The sequence below is a fragment of the Carcharhinus amblyrhynchos genome, chromosome 25 (assembly GCF_965287045.1).
Source record: "Carcharhinus amblyrhynchos chromosome 25, sCarAmb.v2.hapA, whole genome shotgun sequence".
In the NCBI taxonomy this organism is placed as follows: Eukaryota; Metazoa; Chordata; class Chondrichthyes; order Carcharhiniformes; family Carcharhinidae; genus Carcharhinus; species Carcharhinus amblyrhynchos.
Window position 1 is genome coordinate 529,202 of NC_137348.1, and position 23,921 is coordinate 553,122.

The window sequence follows — 23,921 nt, forward strand, 5'->3', positions numbered from 1 at the left end:
AGGTGAACTCGCTGGGGTCTTTTAAAAAGACTTCTGGGTGAGTATATGGGGATTTATGGGATTGGGGGTTATAGATAGGTCTATAGATTGGTAGGTGTTGATGTGATCGGCGCAACTCATGGGCCGAAGGGCCTGTTTGTGCTGTAGTGTTCTATGTAGATATTAAGAGAGGATGTATTGATGCTTTTGAAAAGCATCAAGTTAAGTTACTGGGATCAGATGGGATGTATCCCAGGCTAACTGGGAGGTGAGAGGAGATTGCTGAGCCTGTGGTAATGATCTTTGCTCCATTCGTTAATGGAGACGAGATTGCAGATGTTGTTCCTTTATTCAAGAAAGGGCTGATAGCCCTGGAAATTATAGACCAGTGAGTCTAACCTCAGTGGTTGGTAAGTTGATGGAGAAGATCCTGAAAGGCAGGATTTATGAACAATTGGAGAGGTATAGCATGATTAAGAATAGTCAGCATGGCTTTGTCAAAGGCAGGTCACACCTTACAAGCCTGAGTGATTTTTTTTTTAAGATGTGACTAACACATTGAAGGAAGAGCAGTAGATGTAGTATACATGGACTTCAAGGCATTTGATAAGGTGCCCCATGCAAGGCTTATTGAGAAAGTGAGGGGGCATGGTATCCAAGGGGACATTGCCTTCTGTGGGCAAGCCGGTTCTGGATCCACAAAGCAGAGTGGTTATAGATGAGCCATTTTCTGCATGGAGGTCGGTGACCAGTGGAGTGCCCCAGGGATCTGTTCTGGGACCCTTACTCGTTGATTTTTTTTTTCATAAGTGACCTGGATGAGGAAGTGGAGGGCTGGGTTAGTAAGTTTGCCGATGATACAAAAGTTGGAGGTGTTGTGGATAGTGTGGAGGGATGTCAGAAGTTGCAGCAAGACGTTGATAAGATGCAAGACTGGGCAGAGGAGTGTAAGATGGACTTCAATGTGGATAAGTGAAGTGGTTCACTTTGGCAGGTCAAATAGGATGACAGAATATAATATAAATGGTAGGACTCTTGGCAGTGTGGAAGATCAGAAGGATCTTGGGGTCCAAGTTCATAGGATGCTCAAAGCAACTGCAGGTTGAAGCTGTGGTTAAGAAGGCAAATGATGTACTGGTCTTCACCAATTGAGGAATTGAGTTTAGGAGCTGAGAGATAATGCTGCAGCTGTATAGGACCCTGGTCAGACCCCACTTGGAGTACTGTGCTCAGTTCTGGTCACCTCATTACAGGCAGGATGTGGAAGCCATTGAAAGGGTGCAGAGGAGACTTACAAGGATGTTGCCTGGAATTGGGGAGTGTGCCTTGTGAGGATAGGTTGAGTGAGCTCAGCCTTTCTCCTTGGAGAGATGAAGGGTGAGGGTTGACATGATAGAGTATGTGGATATTAAAGAGGATGTGTTGGAACTTTCAAATTCGATCAAGATAGATAAGTCGTTGGGACCAGATGGGATGTACCCCAGGTTACTGTGGGAGGTGAGGGAAGTGATTGTGGAGCCCCTGGCAATGATCTTTGCATCATCGATGGAGACGGGAGAGGTTTTGGAGGATTGAGGATGTGGTTCCTATTTTTCAAGAAAGAGGACAGGGATAGCCTGGGAAATTACCGACCGGTGAGTCTGACCTCAGTGGTTGGTAAGTTGATGGAGGGGGTTCTGATGGACAAGATTTGTGCATTTAGAGAAGTTTAGAATGATCAGGAATAGTCGGCACGGCTTTGTCAAGGGCCTTACGAGCCTAGTTGAGTCCTTTGAAAATGTGACTGAACACCTTGACGAAGGAAGAGCGGTGGACGTGGTTTACGTGGACTTCAGCAAGGTGTTTGATAAGGTCCCCCGTGCAAGACTTGAGAAGGTGAGAGGGCATGGGATCCAAGGGGATTTGGCCTTGTGGATCCAGAACTGGCTTGCCTGCAGAAGGCAGAGAGTGGTTGTGGATGGGTCTTTTTCTGCATGGAGGTCGGTCACCAGTGGAGTGCCCCAGGGATCTGTTCTAGGACCCTTGCTGTTTGTCATTTTCATAAATGACCTGGATGAGGAAGTGGAGGGATGGGATAGTAAGTTTGCCGACAATACGAAGGTTGGTGTTGTGGATAGTCTGGAGGGATGTCAGCAGTTGCAGCGTGACATAGGATGCAAGACTGGGTGGAGAAGTGGCAGGTGGACTTCCACGTGGATAAATGTGTAGTGGTCCATTTTGGCAGGACTAACAGGATGCAGGAGTACAATATCAAGGTTAGGAGTCTTAGCTGTGTTGATGAGCAAAAGGATCTTGGGGTCTGGGTCCATAGGACTCTTAAATCGGCCTCGCAGGTGGAGGATGTGGTCAAGAAGGGTGCAGAGGAGACTTACAAGGATGTTGCCTGGATTGGGAGGCATGCCTTATGAAGATAGGTTGAGGGAGCTAGGTCTCTTCTCCCTGGAGAGACAAAGGTTGAGAGGTTTATAACATGTTGAGAGGAATAGATAGACTCCAAGAATCCATCCTATTTCCCAGGGCTGAAATGGTCGTTACAAGAGGACACAGGTTCAAGGTGCTGGGGAGCAAGTACAGAGGAGATGTTAGGGGTAAGTTTTTTTTTCATGATGTGGATGTGCCAGCATTGGACTAGGGTAAACACAGTAAAAAGTCTGACAACACCAGGTTTAAGTCCAACTGATTTTATTTGATAGTAAACTCAAGCTTTCGGGGTTTGTCCCTTCATCAGGTGAATGGAGAGTTCTGGCCTGAGAGCATATAAAGCACAGACAGTTTAGAGATTACTGATTAGAATGTGAATCTTTACACCTAACTTGCTGTTCAAGTCCTAAAGCAGCCGACAATGAGTGGAAGGAGCACTGATCATAGGTTAAAGAGATGTGTATTGTCTCCAGACAGTACAGTAAGTGAGGTTTTGCAAGTCACAGTTACAGATGGTGTGACATGAAGTCAAGTGATACCTGTCAGGGGTGATCAGATCCCTCTGTACCACCATTTATACTATTTAAGCTGGCTTTTCCCTCTACTCTGGCAATCACTCAGTCTCTCACTTATGTCTGAACATCACACCCCAGGCATCTTTCTCCAATCTCCACACCCACTTCAAAATCCTGACCTTCACGTGGGGAGGCGGGGCTACCCCTCAACTGGTCTAAGGCTGGGTGTTAGAGACAGATGCTTCCTTGTCCGTATGTGTTCAGTTAAGACGTCTTTCGCTCACACGCTCTCATCACAGATGATCACCTGCTGTAGTTTGACTCACCCTTTCTAAGTTTTTAGTGATCTATTCTGGAGCTCTGGTCATGGCCATTCACAGTAAGAAGTCTCAACACCAGGTTTGAGTCCAACCAGTTTATTTGATAGTAATCCCACAAGCTTTTGAAATGGTGTTCCTCTGTCAGGTGTGTGGAAGGTTTTGATCAGAGAAGGGCATATGAAGTCGTGCACGGTTTACAGAATACTGATTAGAATGCAAGTCTTTACAGCTAACCTGCTATTAAGTCTTAAAGATGCAGACAGTGTGAATGGAGATAGCATTAGCATAGGTTAGAGATGAGTATTGTCTCCAGACAGGACAGTAAGTGAAATTTTACAAGCCCAGGCAAGTCATGAGGGTTACAGATGGTGTGACATGAACCCAAGATCCCAGTTGAGGCCATGCTCATGTGTACAGAACTTGGCTATCAGTCTCTGCTCAGTGACTCTGCTGTCATGTGTTGTGAAGGCTACCTTGGCGAACCATTCAACCAGACCTGTAAGCAGATCCTAGGTTTTGGCACCAATTTGACTAGTCAGAGGTATTATTTACTGCGTTGGAAGGTAGGTCTGCTGAGGAGCAGTGGAGGATCTTTAAGGAGATCTTTCTTGGTGCTCAGCAGAAATTTATTCCGATGGTCAAAAAGGACCATAGGAGGAGAGGTAATAAGCCGTGGATAACGAAGGTGAAGGAAAGTGTTAAATTAAAAGTGGAGGCGTTTAAAGTAGCTAAGAGTAGTGGGTGAGAAGAGGATTGGGAGAGGTTTAAATGTCAACAAAGATTGACAAAAGTTGATAAAGAAGGGTAGGAGAAACTATGAAGCTGGGCTAGCGCTTAATATAAAAAAGATAGCAAGAGTTTTTATAAATATATAAAAGAAGAGGCTGGCTAGGGTGAACGTTGGACCCTTAGAGGATGAGAAGGGGGACTTAGTGGTAGGGGATGGGGAAATGGCTGAGGTCTTGAATAACTTTTTTGTTTCGGCCTTCCCGGAGGAGGATGTGAATACTTTGCTGTGTGTTAGAGATGGAAAGGTGGAGGACTGGAGGGTCTCAATGACATTATTGTCACCTAGAGAGGCGGTGCTCGACAGACTGGAGGGACTGATTGTGGACAAGTCCTCAGGACCGGATGGAATGCATCTGAGGGTTCTGAAAGAAATGGCAGAGGTGATAGTGGATGCCTTGGTGGTTATTTTCCAGACATCACTGGATTCCAGGGAAGTGCCAGAAGATTGGAAAATGGCTAATGTTACGCTGTTGTTTAAGAAGGGTGCCAGGCAAAAGGCAGGGAATTATAGGCCGGTTAGTTTAACGTCTGTTGTAGGTAAAATGTTAGAATCTGTCATCAAGGAGGAAATAGCGAGGCATCTTGAGGGGAATTGCTTGATGGAGCAGACGCAGCATGGTTTTGTTAAGGGGAAGTCGTGTCTGACAAATTTACTGGAGTTCTATGAGGATGTGTCTAGGGTGGTGGATAGAGGAGAGCTGGTGGATGTGGTCTGCCTTGTTTTTCAGAAGGCGTTCGACAAGGTACCTCGAGGTTATTGCAGAAGGCCAGGGGACATGAAGTTGGGGGTAGGGTGTTAGCGTGGATAGAGGATTGGTTGTCAAATAGGAGGCAGAGTGGGGGTCAATGGGTGTTATTCGGATTGGCGGATGGTGACTAGTGGAGTGCCCCAGGGGTTGGTGCTGGGGCCTCAGCTATTTACCACTTGTATAGATGATCTGGAGGAGGGAACCGAATGTGTGGTGTTGAAATTTGCTGATGACACCAAGATTGGTGGAACGGCAAATTGCACGGAGGGTGTGGAGAGTCTACAGAAGGATCTAGATAGGCTGGGTGAATGGGCCCGGAACTGGCAAATGGAATTTAATGTTGGCAAGTGCGAGGTGGTCCACTGTGGTAGGAATAATGGTAGGAAGGATTATTACTTACATGGAGAAAAACTGCAGCAGGCGACGGTGCAGAGGAACCTTGGGGTCCTTGTGCATGAGTCGCAAAAACCCAGCCTGCAGGTGCAGCAGGTGGTCAGGAAGGCAAATGGGATGCTGGCCTTCATAGTGAGGGGGATTGAATATAAAAGTAAGGAGGTCTTGCTGCAGCTGTACAGGGCATTGGTGAGGCTGCAGCTGGAGTACTGTGTGCAGTTTTGGGTGCCGTACTTACACAAGGATATTTTGGCCTTGGAGGGAGTGCAGAGGAGGTTTACTAGGCTGGTGCTGGAGTCGAAGGGGTTGAGCTATGAGGAGAAGCTGAATAAACTAGGCTTGTACTCATTAGAGTTTAGAAGAATGAGGGGAGATCTCATTGAGACATATAAGATGATGGATGGAATGGATAGGATAGAGGTGGAGAGACTCTTCCTGCTCAAAGGACAGTAGGACTAGGGGGCACAGCCTCAAGATAAAGTGGGGGGAGGGGGGTGGTTTAGAATGGAGTTGAGGAGGAACTTCTTCACTCAAAGGGTGGTGAATCTCTGGAATTCTCTGCCCGTTGAAGTGGTGGAGGCTACCTCGCTAAATATTTTTAAGAGGCGGGTTGATGGGTTTTTGATAAGAGGGGGGATTAAGGGTTATGGGGAGAGGGCGGGAATGTGGAACTGAGCCATGACAGATCAGCCATGATCTTATTGAATGGCAGGGCAGGCTCGAAGGGCTGGATGGCCTACTCCTGCTCCTATTTCTTATGTTCTTAAACCTGCTGTTCTTTGACTCTGTTATTACAAAAGTTTTTGGAAGCCTGGTTCTGAAAGTGGTTCACCAGACTTCTCCCCAAACAAGAGTAAATTTTTATACATGCCAGTTCCCACCCCAGTCATGTCCACATTTCTCCAGGATGTCATGGTTCCACATCCATCAAGTGGTTATTGCTGCCTCGCAGTTTTGTCCTTTTTGTGTAGTCTGTAATTGTAGCTGTCCCAAGGCTGCAACTCATCTAGTGTGATGAGATGTTATCACATCTCTACACCTGTGGTTTGTTTAGCCAGCATACAAGGCTACAAGCTTGCACAAACACATCAACTGGCATACAAGGTTACAGGGATGCAAAAACAAGTGTGCAAAGCATTGCAGGAATCTATAAGTATTGCAAAGTCCATTAATCCATTCCCTCCTTCACACCAATATCGTATCTGCCAGCAGCACATTCCAGACACCTACCACTTTTTAAATCCTTGCTCACCACACCTCTAAACTTCCCCGTCTTGCCTTAAGTGTGGGCCCATTGTATTAAACACCTCAACTGAGGTGAGGGGAAGTGGGGAGAGACTCTGATTGTCAACCCTATCTACACCTCAGATTATCCCACTATCCTTCAACCTTCTACACTATCCACAACTATCATCTGTAAACATACAAATCCACCCATCTGTTTTCATCCAGTCATTTTCAAACAGCAGAAATCTCAGCATGGATCCTTGCAGAACATCACTAGTCATGGACTTCTAGCCAGAAAAACACTTTCCCACCACTACTTTGACTGCTATGGGCATTTCTGAATCCAAGCAGCCAAGATCCCTGGATCCCATGCATCTGAATCTCCTTTCTTGTTTTAAAAAAAAAATTTTATTGGAAGCAGTGCAGAGAAGGTTCATTTGACTGATTCCTGGGAATGACATGCCTTGAGGAAAGGTTAAACAGGTTGGGCCTGTGAGTGGTGATCACATTGAAACTGAGGACTTGTTTCAGTTTGTGGGAGATAAGAACTAAGGACCACAGTTTTGGAATAAGAAGTTTCCCATTTAAGACTGGGATGAAGCACAAGTGCTAGGACTCACAACTGTTCATGTTATATATTAAGGAGTTGAAAGAAGTATCATTTACAAATTTTGGAGATGATACAAAGATGGGTGGGTGAGCTGTGAGGAGAATACAGATGCTTCATCATTTGAACAGGTTGTGTGGGCATCTGCATGGTAGATGCAGTATATGTAGATAAATGTGAGATTCTCTTTGGTAGCAATAATAGGAATGCAGATTATTACTTGAATAGATGTAAATTGAGAGGGGTGGCTACTTAGACCTTGGTATCCTTAAACACCAGTCGCTGAAAGTAAGTGCACAGATGAAGGCAAATTGTACGTTTGCCTTCATACCAAGAGGATTTAAGTAAGGGATGTTTTGCTGCATTGTATAGGATATTGGTGAGGCTATACCTGAATGTAGTGTGCAGTGTTGGTGCCCTTTTTCTGAGGAAGGATATTTTTCTTAAAGGAAGAACAGTGAAAGTATGACAGACCTGTCATATGAGGGGAGACTAGTCAGTTGGATTATATTCACTGGAGTTGAGTGAGGGGAGAATCTCAAACTTACAAAATTCTGACCGGATCGATTCAGAAAGAATGCCCCCAATGGTGGGGGAGTTGAGAACCAAGGGTCATTTAAGGGATAAACCTCTTAGAACTAAGGTGAAGACAAGGATGGTGAATGTGTGGAATTCACTCTCAATCTAGTTAAGACTAAATGTTTTGTGATTTCAAGAAGAAATTAGAAATAACTCTTGTGGGGGTTGGGGGGTGGTTGGTTATAGGTCAGGTTAGAAATTCCAAGTGTTTTATGAAGCCTGCCCAAAACATCAGTTTTTGTGTCTTGAATTTGGCTAGGGTAAGCATGTATTTCATTTTGGGTATGATTCAACAACCCACAGCTTTTATCAAGTTTATTTAAGAATATAGTTAACTCAAAATTAGCAATACCTCTAACAATTACAAACAGGAAAACAACAATGTTAACCCTTAATTGAATATTAAAGCTGTTCCAACAAACCAAAACCCTTTTACAGGCTTAACACAGCATACATTAAAATCTCACTTGACTGAAATGAGTCTTTCAAAGCCTGCACTTTCCTTCTGGAAGGCAAAACATTGCCCTGAGATGATCACCAGAATTTCCCAATAGAACAGGGAACAAGACTGAGACTTTAGCTTCTTTCATGCTTGATGTCCCAATTTAAAACTAAACTGCAGCTTCAGAACACTCTGAAGCTGAAACCTTAGACTTTCTAGAAAGAAAAAAAATGTCCAAACACATGACCCTTTCTCTGAACATTGCAGGATCATAAAACTAATCCCAGAGTAAACACAAACAACCCCACTTATAAACCACTTGAGAAGCAATGATGGGACAATTCCAGTCAAGTCAGCAACAGTGATGTCACTGAAGCTGAGAGTTAAGAAACCACAAACTGAGCTGCAATAAACACATTTCTTAAGAGACACTAACGTCACAGGGGTTAGGATAATGAATGGCAGAACAGGCTTCAATGTCCTCCTCCTTTTAGTTTCTATGTAAAGGTTTTTCCCCTGAGGGTCATATCTGCAGAATTCTCTTCCCAAGAAAGCAGTTCAGGCAGGATTGCTGAATTAGATAAATTCTGGACTGACGAGGGAACTGTAGAAGTCACAACCTAATCATGCTATTATCAAATGACAGAGCAGGTTCAAGAGGCCAAACAGCCTACAGCTCCTAGTTTAATGCCTGTATCCATTAATTTGGCTAACTTGTGTATTTTCTGCTACCTTGCCTCCCATTGCCTGGCAACTGCTGTTTTTCTTCCAATCAGATCTTTAGAAGCATAGAATGATATAGCACAGAAGGATGCCATTCAACCAAACCTTTGGTTCATTGAAATTAGTCCTATACCTCTGCTCTTTCCCCCATAGTTCTAAATATTTCCTTTTTGGTTTAGCACCCAATTTCTACAACTTTCAAAAAAAAATACCTGGTTTACATGGAGTCTAGAGGAGTATAAAAAGTGCTGTGGTAATATTGGCTGTCAGATCATAAGTGTATGATTAAAGCAAATTACTGCAGATGTTGGAATCTGAAACAAAAAAGCACTGGAAAGTATCAGCCAGTCTGGCAGCATCTGTAAGGGGAGAAAAGAGCTGTCAAATCCAGATGACCCTTTGTCAAAGCTCAAGGAAACTGTAGGGTTTTTAGAAATCAAAATCAGAATAAAGAAAATTACAGCACAGGAACAGGTCATCTGGCCCTCCAAGCCTGCACCAACCACACTACCCTTCTGGGAACCATATCACCTCTATTCCCATCTATTCATATATTTGTCTAAGTGCCCCTTAACTCACTATTTCTGCTTCCACTACCTCCCCTAGCAAGTTTCAGGAACCCACCAACCTCTCTTTTTTTTTTAAAAAGAATATACTTGCCTCGTACATCGTTAAACCTTGTCCCTGACATCTTAAACCTATGCCCCCTAGTAATTGACTGTCACCCTGGGGAAGAAGCTTCTGACTATCCACTCTGCCTGTGCCCCTTGTAATCTTATAGACTTCTTGGGTTGCCCCCTCAACCTCATTGTTGTTCCAGTGTGAACTAATCCAGTTTCTCCAACCTCTCAACATAGCCAATGCCTTTTGTACCAAACATCCTGGCAAGTCTTTTTTGTACCCTCTGCAAAGCCTCTATCTTGTGTGACAACCAGAATTGAACACTATTCCAAGTTGGCCTAACTTACTTTCTATAAAGTTGCAACATGATTTGCCAATTTTTTAAACTCTGCCTGGCTGTTGAAAGCAAGTATGCCACCTTGACTATCTTCTCCACCTGTGTTTCCACTTTGAGCTATCAATACTCTTAAGGGTTCCACCATTTACTGTATTTCCTATCTGTTAGAGGTTCCAAAATGCATCTCCTCACATTGATTTGGATTAAACACCATCTGCTATATATCTGCTGATCTGTATCAATCACTATCCTCAAATCCACCACTCTGTCATCTGCAAATTTGCTAATCAAACCAGTTATATTTTCCTCAGTCACTTTTTTATAACAGTCCCAGCACTGATCCCTGAAAAGCACCACTTGTCATAGCCCTCCATTCAAAAACGCACCCTTCCACTGCTACTGTCTTCTACAACCAAGCCACCTTGCTAGCTCTGAATCCGAGACTTCACCTTCTGCACCAGTCTGCCATGAGGGACCTGTGCCACAAGATGTGAGGATATTCTTGGTCAATACTTGGTGCCTCTTTTTGCCATGGAGTGGGAAATTTTGATTCTGGAGATCACCACCTACGCATGATTTCCCCAGGGTAGGGCTGTGATAGAGTTGACTCCAGAAGTAGCTTAAAAGTGACAAATGGAATGGGCAGGTGCTGAGTCAGGCTGGTTAGAAGGCCTGCCTTGGTTCTTCAGGATTTTGTCCAATTTTGAGTTTTTAAAGTTTGTTTGTTGCCATATGTAGGCTTACATTAATGCACTCTGGCACCTGTTCAGGTGCATGAAGGGAGAACTTAGCATGGCCAGTGCACCTAACTAGTGCATCTTTTGGACTGTGGGAGGAAACCCACACACATTAGGAAAACATGTATACTCCACACAGTCATTGAGCTAGAAATTGAATCTGGGTCCCTGGCACTGAGGCAGCAGTGCTAACTACTGTGCCATCTTTAGGTTGTTAGGCCCCCTCAGCCATCCCCCACTCCTGCTTAACACCATAACAGCTCATGTTTCTCATGCCACTCCCCCAGTATCCCCCATGGACCATGTGGAGGTGACAGGAAAAAATAAAGTTTAACACTGAATTAATCTTACTCATTGACAACTTTATGCAGACAAAAAAACTTTGTAAAACACATTCAAAGACTTTAAATCTGAAGTATCTATTACAAATAACCATCAAAGATTGCTAACCCCTTTAAAACTATCAATCAAAATGTGAACTCAGTACCTGACTGGAGGGAGGCAATGGCCTAGTGGTATTATCGCAGGTTCTGGGGACCCAGATTCAAATCCCAGTGCAGCAGATGGTGGAATTTGAATTCAATTATCTGGAATTAAGAATCCAAAGATGTTCAGAGTAGGTGGATAGGCCATGTTAAATTGCCCCTTAGTGTCAGTGGCAATACAGGATAGGGCCTTAGTGGCATTGGTGCAAGGCTCAAATGCCAATTGGCCCTTTATACACTGTAGGAATTCTATGATATTAATAGTCAATTGTTGGGGTAAAGCCTATCTGGTTCACTCTCCCCCTTTTTAGGGAAGAAAATCTGCCATCCTTAGCTGGTGTGGCCTACATGTGATTCCAGAATAACAGCAATGTGGTTGACTGTCAACTATCCTCAGCAAGTGATGCCAGAGTCCAGCAGCATGTTTTTCATCCTTAAAGGGCTAAGGATGAAAAAAGAAATTGGACCATATCAGTTAAACAAACCATATCTTCTGATCAAGGATGTTATGCATTCTGCATAGATTTGTCTCCATCACTGGGTCAGGAGCTTGGAACACAAAGTAGGTTCTGTCTGCCTTCCTGCTTGTGATTTTGTGCCCTTCATCCATCCCCTGCAGACAAAAATGTGATCTGCTGGAAATGGGGCTGGGACTTCTGAATTGAACATAGAACATTACAGCGCAGAACAGGCCCTTCGGCCCACGATGTTGCACCGACCAGCTTTTTTAAAAAAAAACACTAACCCACTAATCTAAACCAATCCCATTTCGTCCATAAACCTATCCACAGATCTCTTAAACGCCCCCAAACTAGGCGCATTTACAACTGCAGCTGGCAGGGCATTCCAGTCCCTCACACCCTCTGGGTATAGAACCTACCCCTGACATCAGTCCTATAACTACCCCACCTTAATTTAAAGTCGTGCCCCCTCGTGCTAGCTTTCTCCATCCGAGGAAAAAGGCTATCACTATCTACCCTGTCTAAACCTCTAATCATATGTTTCAATAAGGTCCCCTCTTAGCTGCCTTCTTTCCAGCGAAAACAACCCCAAATCTCTCAGTCTCTCCTCATAGGATCTCCCCTCCATACCAGGCAACATCCTGGTAAACCTCCTCTGCACCCTCTCCAAAGCCTCTACATCCTTCCTGTAACATGGGGACCAGAACTGCACACAATACTCCAAGTGCGGCCGCACCAGAGTTGTGTACAGTTGCATCATGACGCTGCGACTCCTAAATTCAATCCCCCTACCAATAAACGCCAAGACACCGTATGCCTTCTTAACAACCTTATCTACTTGATTCCCAACTTTCAGGGATCTATGTACACATACACCTAGATCCCTCTGCTCCTCCACACTATTCAAAGTCCTCCCGTTAGCCCTATACTCAACACATCTGTTATTCCTACCGAAATGAATTACCTCACACTTCTCCACATTAAACTCCATCCGCCACCTCGCGGCCCAGCTCTGCAACCTTTCTAAGTCACCCTGCAAACTATGACACCCTTCCTCACAATCTACCACACCTCTGACTTTGGTGTCATCAGCAAACTTACTAATCCACCCAACTATACCATCATCCAGATCATTAATAAAAATTACAAACAGCAGTGGCCCCAAAACAGATCCCTGAGGCACACGACTCGTAACCGAACTCCATGACGAATATTTACCATCAACCACCACCCTCTGTCTCCTATCTGCCAGCCAATTCCTGATCCAATTTCCTAGATCACCCCCAATCCCATACATCTGCATTTTCTGCAGAAGCCTACCATGGTGAACCTTATCAAACGAGGTCCAGTCTGCTGCTTTAAAGGCCTCTGAAGTGACTCAATCCCTCTCCTTGTGTCTTTTTTTCATAAAACAGTAACACAGCAGCCATTGTAATTAAGGAATTGGCATGTAAAATAGTAGATTGCATGAACATAGTGAGGGAGGAAATCACAAGTGCTTAACACCCTTAAAGATAAGTCACCACACAGGATAGTAAGGGAAGAATAGTAGAGGCTCAGACCATTGTCTAATTCTGTGGTTATAGTTGTGGTTCTGGAAGACTGATAACATTGTACAGTTAAATGGAGGAAGCAGTCACCCTAAGCTCAGCAGTGAGCAAATTAAAATCAAAGTTACAGCACAAAGACTGTTCAAATCATTGTATCTGCCAAAAATCAGATTTTTATAAAAAGAAACTAGCTGCTCATTTTAATCCCATGTTACACCACATCAAGTATAGGTTTGGGTATCTTAAATTGAATTAAATACTTTAGCCTAGGGTAGTGAATTCCAGATGCTTGTCACTTTTTAGGTGACAGTTTTTCCTTGTCCCCTCATTATAGCTGCAAGGTAAGAGAATCCTGTCTGTCCTACCTAGGTACCTTGTAACTTTGTATACTCGTGTGACAATAAATCAAATTGAGGTATGCAGTGAAAAATATTGTTTCTTGCATGTTATACAGATCAAGCATACCAATGGAAAGGAGTGAATCAGAATGTAGTGTTAATCATTGCTAGGGTGTAGAGGAAAAATCAATAATGCAAGATCAGTCCAATCAAAAGTTACCCTGCATCTCCTTTTTTCTAAGGAAAACAAACTTATCCAATCTTTTCTCATAGTTGCAACTTTCAAACCTTGGCAACATTCATGTAAATCTTATTTCTACTACCTAGAGTCAGAGGTTTGCAGCATAGAACGTAGAACATTACAGTGCAGTACAGGCCCTTCTGCCCTCAATGTTGTGCTGACCAGTGGAATGAATCTAATGACCCTCTAACCTAAACTATTCCAGTGTTATCCATATGCCTATCCAATGACAATTTGAATGCCCTTAAAGTTGGCAAGTCACAACTGCAGGCAGGGCATTCCACACCCTTACTACCCTGAGTAAAGAACCTACCTCTGACATCCGTCCTATAATTATCACCCCCTAATTTAAAGCTATGTCCCTTCGTGTTAGCTGCCTCCATCTGAGGAGAAAGGCTCACTGTCCATCCTATCTAATCCTCTGATCATCGTGTATGCCTCAATTAGGTAATCTCTTAACCTTCTGTCTAATGAAAGGCTGAAGAACTTTGGGTTGTTTTCCTCAATACCTTCCCACCATACCAGGCAACATCCTGGTAAACCTCCTCTGCACCCTTTCCAATGCTTCCACATCTTTCTTATAATGCAGTGACCAGAACTGTATGCAATGCTCCAAGTGCGGCTGCACTGGAGTTTTATACGGTTGCAGCATGATCTCATGGCTCCGAAACGCAATCCCTCTACCAATAAAAGCTTTTTTTAAAAAAAAGCATGGAAGTGGGCCATCAATCCAGTTTGTCTATGCCACGCAGCTTTTGCCATTTATTCTAGTCCCAATTGCCCATGTTTGGACCACATGCCTCTATATCCATGTAACTCTCTAAATGCTTTTAAAATACATAAATTGAGGCAGGGAGGTGGGGGAGGCAGATTGCCCCTCTGGACTCTTTTGCATATCTCCCCTCTTGGAGCATTTGTATGTAATCAAATAGTCAACATTGCTTCAGGAAGCAGAAATCATGCCTGACAAATTTATTTAGAATTGAGGTCACAGCAATACAGCACAAACGTGTCCTTTGGCCCAACTGGTCCACACTGACCATAATGCCCTCTCAGCTACTCCCAATTGCCTGCATCTGGCTCATGTCCTTGTAATCCTTTCCCATCCATATACCTGTTTGAATGTTGCTATTGAACTTGCCTCAACCACTTTCTCTGGCAGTTAATTCCATATACACACCATCCTCTGCATGAAGAAGTTGCCCCCAAGTTCCTTTTTAAATCTTCCCCTCTCTCCTTTTAACCTTTTTGCCCTCTAGTTTTCAATTCCACTTCCCTGAGGAAAAAGACTATCTTATCTAAGTACATAAAAAATAGGAGCAGGAGTAGGCCATCTAGCCCTTTGAGCCTGCCCTGCCATTCAATAAGATCATGGCTGATCTGGAGTGGATCAGTTCCAATTTCCTGCTTTCTCCTCATAACCCTTAATTCCCTTGTCTGTCAAAAACCTATCTACCTGTGACTTAAGTATATTTAGCGAGGTAGCCTCCACCACTTCAACGGGCAGAGAATTCCAGAAATTCACCACCCTTTGAGTGAAGAAGTTCCTCCTCAACCCCATTCTAAACTGCACCCCCTTGAGGCTGTGCTCTCTAGTCCTGCTATCCTTTCTAAGCAGGAAGAATCTTTCCACCTCTATCCTATCCATCCCTTTCATTATCTTATGTCTGTATAAGATTTCACCCCCCCCCCCCCCATCCTTCTAAAATCCAACGATTACAGACCCAGTCTATTTAGTCTCTCTTCATAGTCCAACCCCCTCATCTCTGGTATCAGCCTAGTGAACCTCCTCTGCACTCCCTCCAAGGCCAAAATATCCTTGTGCAAGTGCAGTGACCAAAACTGCACACAGTACTCCAGCTGCAGCCTCACCAGTGCCCTGTACCGTTGCAGCAAGACCTCCTGCTTTTATGTTCTATCCCTCTCTCTATAAAGGCCAGCATTCCATTTGCCTTCTTGATCACCTGCAGACTGGGCTTTAGCGACTCATGCACAAGGACCCCCAGGGTCCCTCTGCACTGTAGCATGCTGCAACTTTTCACCCTTTAAATAGTAATCCCTCCTACTATTATTTCTGCCAAAAGTGGATAACCTCACACTTGCAAACATTATACTCCATCTGCCAGGTCCTTGCCCACTCACTCAGCCTACCCAGATCCCTCTGCAGACTTTCCACACCCTCTGCACAATTTGCTTTTCCACTCATCTTTGTCATCAGCAAATTTCGTTCCCTACACTCAGCCCCTTCCTCCAGATCATCTATATAAATGGTAAATGGCTGAGGCTATTCCCCTCAATATGAGATTCTTTGAGTGGATAGTGATGTGGCAGATGGATTGTAACAATGTGTTTAGGGAGATCAAATAGTTAGAGAATACACAACTAAATGGAATGTACCAAGAGGGATCAATGCAGTAAGAGGCCTGTCAACATCAGGTTAAAGCCCAATTGGTTTATTTGGTAGTACAAGCTTCTAGAGCATTGCCCATTCATCAGGTGGGTGACTCACCTGATGAAGGGGCAGGGCTTTGAAAGCTTGTGCTCAGGTCCACAAAGGTTGGATTAGGGCAAAGGAGGCTTTATTAAATTAAAATGTTCAAACCTTATTACATCACTGGCAAGCAGTGCAAAAATCAGAAGTTGCTGGCCAGATCTACAACTTCCATGTTTCACCACATGAATCCCTACTGCTATTCCCATAGATGGTGAGTGTGAGATCCTGCCTAAAGAGGCCATAAAGGGACAGTCCTGTTAAGTGAGTGGGCAAAAACTTGGCAGGTGGAATATAATGTAGGGAAATTTGAAGTTATGCCCTTTTGGTAAGAAGAATAAAGAAGCTGAATATTATTTGAATGGAGAAAGTTGCAGCACAGGAATTTGGGGTTCTTGTACAAAGTCAAAGGCTAGCATGCTAGACAAGAGTTAAGAGGCCTGACGAATAATTTCAGCCACACCTTTTGAGGGAATTTAGCAAGAAATTAAAGGAGAGATTCTCTGCCAGGCCTTCACTCATCTGAATAATTGGGAATCTTCACCACCACCACCACCTCCCCAGGGCCTATTGACACACCTACCAGGAGAAACAGGAACTGAGGTAGATGTCCAGATTTGCCCCCACTGTCAGCATTCACATGGCAACCAAGAAATGGAGTGACCAGAGCAGGTTCCATTGGGATTTGGGTAGGATACCACTGAGCTCATGCCATGTTTTCTTGCTGCAGTTTGACTGAATGTCAACGAAATCCAGCCCAAGATTTTAAATCTTTCATTAGACTCCCAGCCTGCAGCATGTGATTGCTGACAGCTGCTTTCACTCTGAATTATTTTGTAATGCATGTACTTTTCCTCATTTTGTAAATTTAATAAAGTTTTGATTCAATTTTCTGGAGAGCTTTTATTGAATGAACAATAAAGATACAATTCTTTTTTCTTGCATTGCAAATAACTTGTAATGTTTGCATGTCTTGTTTAACAGAAGGTTAACAATGATAGGAACTGGTAACCAGACTTGCACAGGCACTTCTAAAAGATATCATCTGTGCAATGTACAGGTCAGTGAAACCGCTTACTCCTGACAATTTGGCTTGGATATTATGATATGATCAGCATACAAGGAAACACTTCTGGATGGAAGTGTGCTACTTGAAAAACATACATGTACACATGGCTGGAAGTGTGCTACAAGAACACTGGGTATATGGTACAGGGAATAAATAAAAGGTGTAGACATTTTTCTTGGGCAATACTAAATCACTTGTCATTTACTCATTGTCTGCTGTTCAGTTCTATTGCCTTCAAAAGCATTATCTAAGATATATGGCACAAACTGGCCATTTGGCCCAACCAGGAGTGCGTATAAGGGTGACCGACTAGTGCAATTCCACCAGTTTTTGCTATGGCTGTACTAGTTTTAGAACTTAGAATTTTACAGCGCAGTCCAGGTCCTTCAGCCCTTGCTGACCAGTGGAACCAATTTAATGACCCTCTAACCTAAACTATTCCAATGTTATCCATATGCCTATCCACTGACCATTTGAACGCCCTTAAAGTTTTGCGATTCTACAACTGCTGCAGGCAGGGCATTCCACGACCTTACTACCCTCTGCGTAAAGAACCTACCTCTGACATCCGTCCTATAATTATCACCCCTTAATTTAAAGCTATGTCCCCTTGTGTTAGCCATCACCATCCGAGGTAAAAGGCTCTCACTGTCCACCCTATCCAATCCTTTGATCATCTTGTATGCCTCAATCAGGTCACCTCGTAACCTTCTTCTCTCCAATGAAAATAACCTCGTCCCTCAGCCTTTCCTCGTAAGGCCTTTCCTCATAAGACCTTCCCACCATACCAGGCAACATCCTGGTAAACCTCCTCTGCACCCTTTACAGTGCCTCCACATCTTTCTTATAATGCCTATGTCAGATATTGGGCTCACTGGTTTGCTTTTCCCTGCAGTCCTCCTTAAACAAAAGCACAATATCTGCCAATCTTCAGGCATTCCAGACCCCCAACCACTCACCATTACCTTTGAAAATCATGTTAAGTCTGTGCTCTCTTGTTCTTGATCATTTCACAAATGGGAATAGTTTCTCAATCTACAGCCTCCTCATGGGTGAATGTTTCTATCAAATCTCTTAACTTCTCTCCAAGGAGAACGGTTGCAACCTCCTCCTTTGGGAAGGCAAAGGCCTAGGGCTAATATTGTTGACTATTATTCCAGAAACTCAGCTGATGCTTTGGGGATCCTTGTTCAAATCCCATCACAGCAGATGGGAGGAATTTTGAATTAGCTTTTTAAAAAAAGCTGGAGTTAAGAATCTATTGATGACTATAAAGATTGCCTTTTAAAGGAAGGCATTCATGAACCAGATGGGTTTTTCCCTGACAATCAACAATAATTTTATGGTCGTCATTTGGAGATGCCAGTATTGGACTGGGGTAACTCACCTGATGAATACAACACGCCAAAAGCTTGTGATACCAAATAAGCCTGTTGGACTTTAACCTGGTGTTGAGACTTCTTACTGTGCCAACCCCAGTTCAACACTGGCATCTCCAAATGATAACCACAAAACTATTGATTGTCAGGGGGAAAACCCATCTGGTTCATGAATGCCCTTTTTAGGGAAGGCAGTCTGCTGGCCTACATGTGATTCCAGTACAACAACGATATGGTTGACTCTAACTCCCTCCAAGGGCAACTAGGGATGAACATTGAATGCTGGCCCAGTCAGCAATACCCATGCCCCATAAATGATTTTTTTTTAACTCTCCAATTTGTCCTCAAGTTTCTTAACCCTGGAACCATACTTCTAAACCTCTTCTGTGTACTCTCCAATGCATTCATATCAATTCAATAATGTGGCATCCAGAACTCTCCACAATATTTCAGCTTGGGTCTAACTAATGTCTTGTATAAGGTTAGCACATCATCCTTGGATTTGTACACTCTGCCCCTATTAATAAAGCCCATTCTGGCCATACTCCTTTTATCTGTGCACATATACACCTAGGTCCTCCTGCATCCTCCCTTATTCTGTATTGTCTCCATGTTCTTCCTACAAAATGAATTGCCTTATCTCACGTTGAATTTCATCTGCCATCTACTTCCAAGTTTTTGTGTCATCTTTAAGCATTGACACTGTCGCCTACACACCAAGATTTAGATCATTCCTATATATCAGGGAAAGCAAGGGTCCCACTGACCTCTGGGGAACATCAATAGAAGCCTTCCTCCAGCCCAAGAGAATTTACATTGACTATTGCTGTACTTCCTATTATTCAGCCAATTTTGAATCCATGTTGCCGCTGTCTCTTTATTCCATGAGCAACAATTCTTCTGGTCTGACACTTTTGAATGCCTTTTCAAAGTCTGTGTACACCACATCAACTGCATTATCCTTATCGACCTGCACCTCAAACTCTAGCAAGTTAGTTAAATGACTTCCCTTTTAGAAATCTATGATGGCTCTTTCTAATCAACTGATACTTTTCCAGGACTATTCTATCCTGAATAATTGTTTCTCACTTGTCCACCACTGATAGTCTGCAATTACTGGGGCTATCCTTACAACCTTTTTGGCATAAAGGCACAACACCTGCAATTCTCACCTCCCTTGAGCATAGAGAAGACCAGAAGATTATAGTCAGCTCCTGCAGTTTCCAGTCTTCAGTATTCTTGGATACGTTTCATTTAAAGTGTATTCAACACTTCCTCTTTTTATCAATTTTTAACCCATCTAAGGACAGTTCCCTCATCTGTCAGTTGGCCTGGGGATCATTTACCTCGATCTCCATGTGTAAATTCCCTTTTAGGTCATAATCAGTCCTATTCCTTTTACCACTGTTATACTGTTTGTGCCTATAAGAAGACAGAGTTTTCCCCTTTGTTAGTTTCTGATCTTTCTCATAATCCTTCACTAGTGTGCTTTTCATGTACAGTACTGAACAGTGCAGCCCAGTACAGGCCCTTCAGCCCTCGATGTTGTGCCGAGCTTTGTCCGAAACCAAGATCAAGCTATCCCACTCCCTGTCATTCTGGAGTGCTCCATGTGCCTATCCAATAACTGCTTAAAAGTTCCTAAAGTGTCCAACTCCACTATCGCAGCAGGCAGTCCGTTCCACACCCCAACCACTCTGAGTGAAGAACCTACCTCGGACATCCTTCCTATATCTCCCACCATGAACCTTATAATTGTGCCCCCTAGTAACAGCTACATCCACCTGAGGAAGTAGTCTCTGAATGTCCACTCTATCTATCCCCCTCCTCTTATAAACCTCTAAGTCACCTCTCATCCTTCCCCACTCTGAAGAGAAAAGCCCCAGCTCCCTCAACCTTTCTCATAAGACCTACCCTCCAAACCAGGCAGCATAGTGGCAAATCTCCTCTGCACTCTCTCCAATGCTTCCACATCCTCCTTATAGTGAGGTGACCAGAACAGCACACAATATTCCAAATGTGGTCTCGCCAACGTCCTGCACAGTTGCAGCATAACCCCACAGCTCTTAAACTCTAATCCCCTGTTAATAAATGGTAACACACTATAGGCCTTCTTCAAGGCTCTCTCCACTTGAGTGGAAATCTTCAGAGATCTGTGGATATGAACCCCAAGATAGCTTTGTTCCTCCAGATTCCTCAGAACCCTGCCGTTGACCCTGTAATCCACATTCAAATTTGTCCTACCAAAATGAATCACCTCGCACTTACCAGGGTTAAACTCCATCTGCCACTTTTTGGCCCAGCTCTGCATCTTATCAATGTCTCTTTGCAGCCTACAAGAGCCCTCCACCTTATCCACTACCCCACCATTCTTGGTGTCATCAGCAAATTTACTAATCCATCCTTCAGTTTCCTCTTCCAAGTCATTGATAAAAATCACAAATAGCAGAGGACCCAGCACTGATCCTTGTGGCACACCGCTGGTAACTGGTCTCCAGTCTGAAAATTTTCCATCCGCCACCACCCTCTGCCTTCTATGAGATAGCCAGTTACTCATCCAATTGGCCAGATTTCCTGCTATTCCACACCTCCTCAGTTTTTTTCATGAGCCCACCGTGGGGAGCCTTATCCCATGCCTTACTAAAATCCATGTATACGACATCAACTGCTCTACTTTCATTACACACTTAGTTACCTCCTCAAAGGATTCAATCAAACTTGTGAAGCAGGACTTGCCCCTCATGAAACCATACTCACTATCCTGGATTAAGCTGCATCTTTCTAAATGGTCATAAATCCTATCCCTCACGACCTTTTCCGTTAACTTACCGACCACCAAAGTAAGACTAACAGGCCTGTAATTACCAGGGTCATTCCTATTTCCTTTCTTGAAGAGAGGAACAACATTTGCCACTCGTCGGTCCTCTGGCACTATCCCCGTGGGCAGTGAAGACCCAAAGATCAAAGCTAAAGGCTCTGCAATCTCATCCCTTGCCTCCCAAAGAATCCTAGAATATATCCCATCTGGCCCAAAGGACTTATCGACCCTCGGGTTTTTCAAAATTGCTAATACATCTTCCTTCAGAACATCTACCTCCTATCGGTCTGTATCACGCTCTGTTCCTCAAAAACGTGGCCCCGGTCTTTGGTGAACACTGAAGAAAAGAATTCATTCAACGCCTCACCTATCTCTTCTGACTCCATGCACAAGTTCCCACTACTGTCCTTGACTGGCCCTAACCCCACCCAGGTTATTCTTTTATTTCTCACGTAAGAGTAAAAAGCCCCTAAGTTTGCAGATGACACAGGCATAGTTGTATATAGTGCAGAAGATTGTCAAAGGATACAGAACTGGCTTGGTTGAATAAGAAGTCTCAGAACACCAGGTTAAAGTCCAACCAGTTTATTTGATAGTAATCCCAGAGATTACAAGATTGTGGGATTACTATCAAATAAACTGGTTGGACTTTAACCTGGAGCTCTGAGACTTCTTCCTGTGTTTACCCCAGTCCAATGCCGGCATCTCTACATCTTGGTCAAATAAGACAGAGAGTAGCAGTGGAAGGATGTGTCTCTGAGTGAAGGGCTGTGACAAGTGGTTTCCTCAGGGATCAGTGCTGGTATTTTGCTTTTTGTAATATATATAAATGATTTGGAGAAAAATGGATTGATTAGTAAAGTTGGATTTGCGGATAGCGATGAGCACCATCAGAGGACACAGCAGGATATAGATCAGTTGGAGACTTAAGCGGAGAGATAGCGGATGGAGTTTAATCCGGACAAACGTGAGGTAATGCATTTAAAAAAATACGGTAAATGGCAGAACCCTTAAGGGTATTGATAGACAAAGGGATCTGCATACATAGGTCACAAAGTGGCAATGTAAGTGGAGAAAGTAATCAAGAAGGCATACAGCATTGAGTATAAAAATTGGCAAGTTATGATGCAGCTTTATAGAACCTTAGTTCGACCGCAATTGGAATATAGTGTTCAATTCTGGTTGCCACGTTAGCAGAAAGATGTGGTGGCTTTGGAGAGGGTACAGAAAAGAATGACCAGGATGTTGCCTGGTATGGAGGGCATTAGCTATGAGGAGAGGTTGGAGAAACTTGGTTTGTTCTCACTGGAGCCATGGAGGTTGAGGGGAGACCTGATAGAAGTCTACAAGATTATGAGTGGCGTGGACAAAGTGGATAGTCAGAAGCTTTTTCCCAGGATGGAAGAGTCAATTACTAAGGAGCATAGGTTTAAGGTGCGAGGAGCAAGATTTAAAGGAGATGTATGAGGCAGATATTTTAGAGTAGTGGTTGCCTGGAACTTGTTGCCAGGGAGGTAGCGGAAGCAGATACGGTAGTGACTTTTAAGGGGCGTCTTGACAAGTGCATGAATCGGATGGGAATAGAGGGATATGGTCCCTGTGGGGGGGGGGGGGGGGGGGCTTTAGTTAAGTCAGGCAGCATGGTCAGTGCAGGCTTGAAGGGCCTGTTCCTGTGCTGTAATTTTCTTTGTTCTCTGATACAATGGAATAGGGATCAGTTACTGATATGGGCAGAGAAATGGCAGATGGAGTTTAACCCAGACAAGTGAGGTGTGGCACTTTGAGAGATCGAATGGTACAGTTACTGACAGAACCGTGAACAGCACTGATGTACAGAGGCATATTGGGGTTCAAGTCCATAGCTCCCTGAAAGTGGCCACACGAGTAGCTAGGGTGGTAAAGAAGGCATATGGCATGATTGCTGTTAATTAAGGGCAGAATGTCATGTTGCAACTTTATAAAACTTTGGTTAGGCCATACTTGAAGTATGGCATTCTGTCCTGGTGGCCACATTACAGAAGGGATGTGGAGGGTGCAGGAGAGGTTTACCAAGATGCTGCCTGGATTAGACAGTATGAGCTATAAGGAGAGGCTGGACAAACTAGGGTTGTTTTTTCCCTGGAGCAGTGGAGACCTGATAGAAGTCTATAAAATTGAGGCATAGATAGGGCTGACAGTGAAAATCTTTGTTCCCAGAATTGAAATATCCAATACAAGGTCATTCCACTTGCAACACATTTGGAATTGTATAATTCTCTGAAATGTGTTTAACATCCAAACTGTTCTTTCCACTTCCCTTGTACTATCTAGATTTAATTACACCTACCATGCACAGCAAAGTCCATTCTCTAAAATGTTGAGTCCATGTGCTACTGTTAAAGATATGATGTGGAGGTGCCAGCATTGGACTGGGGTGGGCACAGTAAGAAGTCTCAACACCAGGTTAAAGTCAAATAGGTTTATTTGGAATCACAAGCTTTCAGTGCTGCTCCTTCATCTGAGTGGAGAGGTAGGTTCACAAACACAGCATATATAGACAGAGACCCAATTGCAAGATAATGGTTGGAATGTGAGTCTTTTCAGGTACAGACAGTGTGAGTGGAGAGAAGGATAGTCAAAGGTTAGAGGTGTGAATTGTCTCAATACAGGA

At 43.7% G+C, this 23,921-nt stretch overlaps 1 protein-coding gene across 1 annotated transcript in view; it reads left to right on the top strand.

Annotated features, from left to right (window-relative positions):
* The window catches only part of ttc16 (tetratricopeptide repeat domain 16), a 180,920-nt gene that overhangs the window by 26,136 nt on the left and 130,863 nt on the right, over window positions 1-23,921 (top strand). Inside the window, exon 4 of the mRNA XM_080212074.1 lies at window positions 16,990-17,065. Coding sequence (XP_080068200.1) covers window positions 16,990-17,065 — 76 coding nt within the window. The remainder of the gene's footprint in view (window positions 1-16,989; window positions 17,066-23,921) is intronic.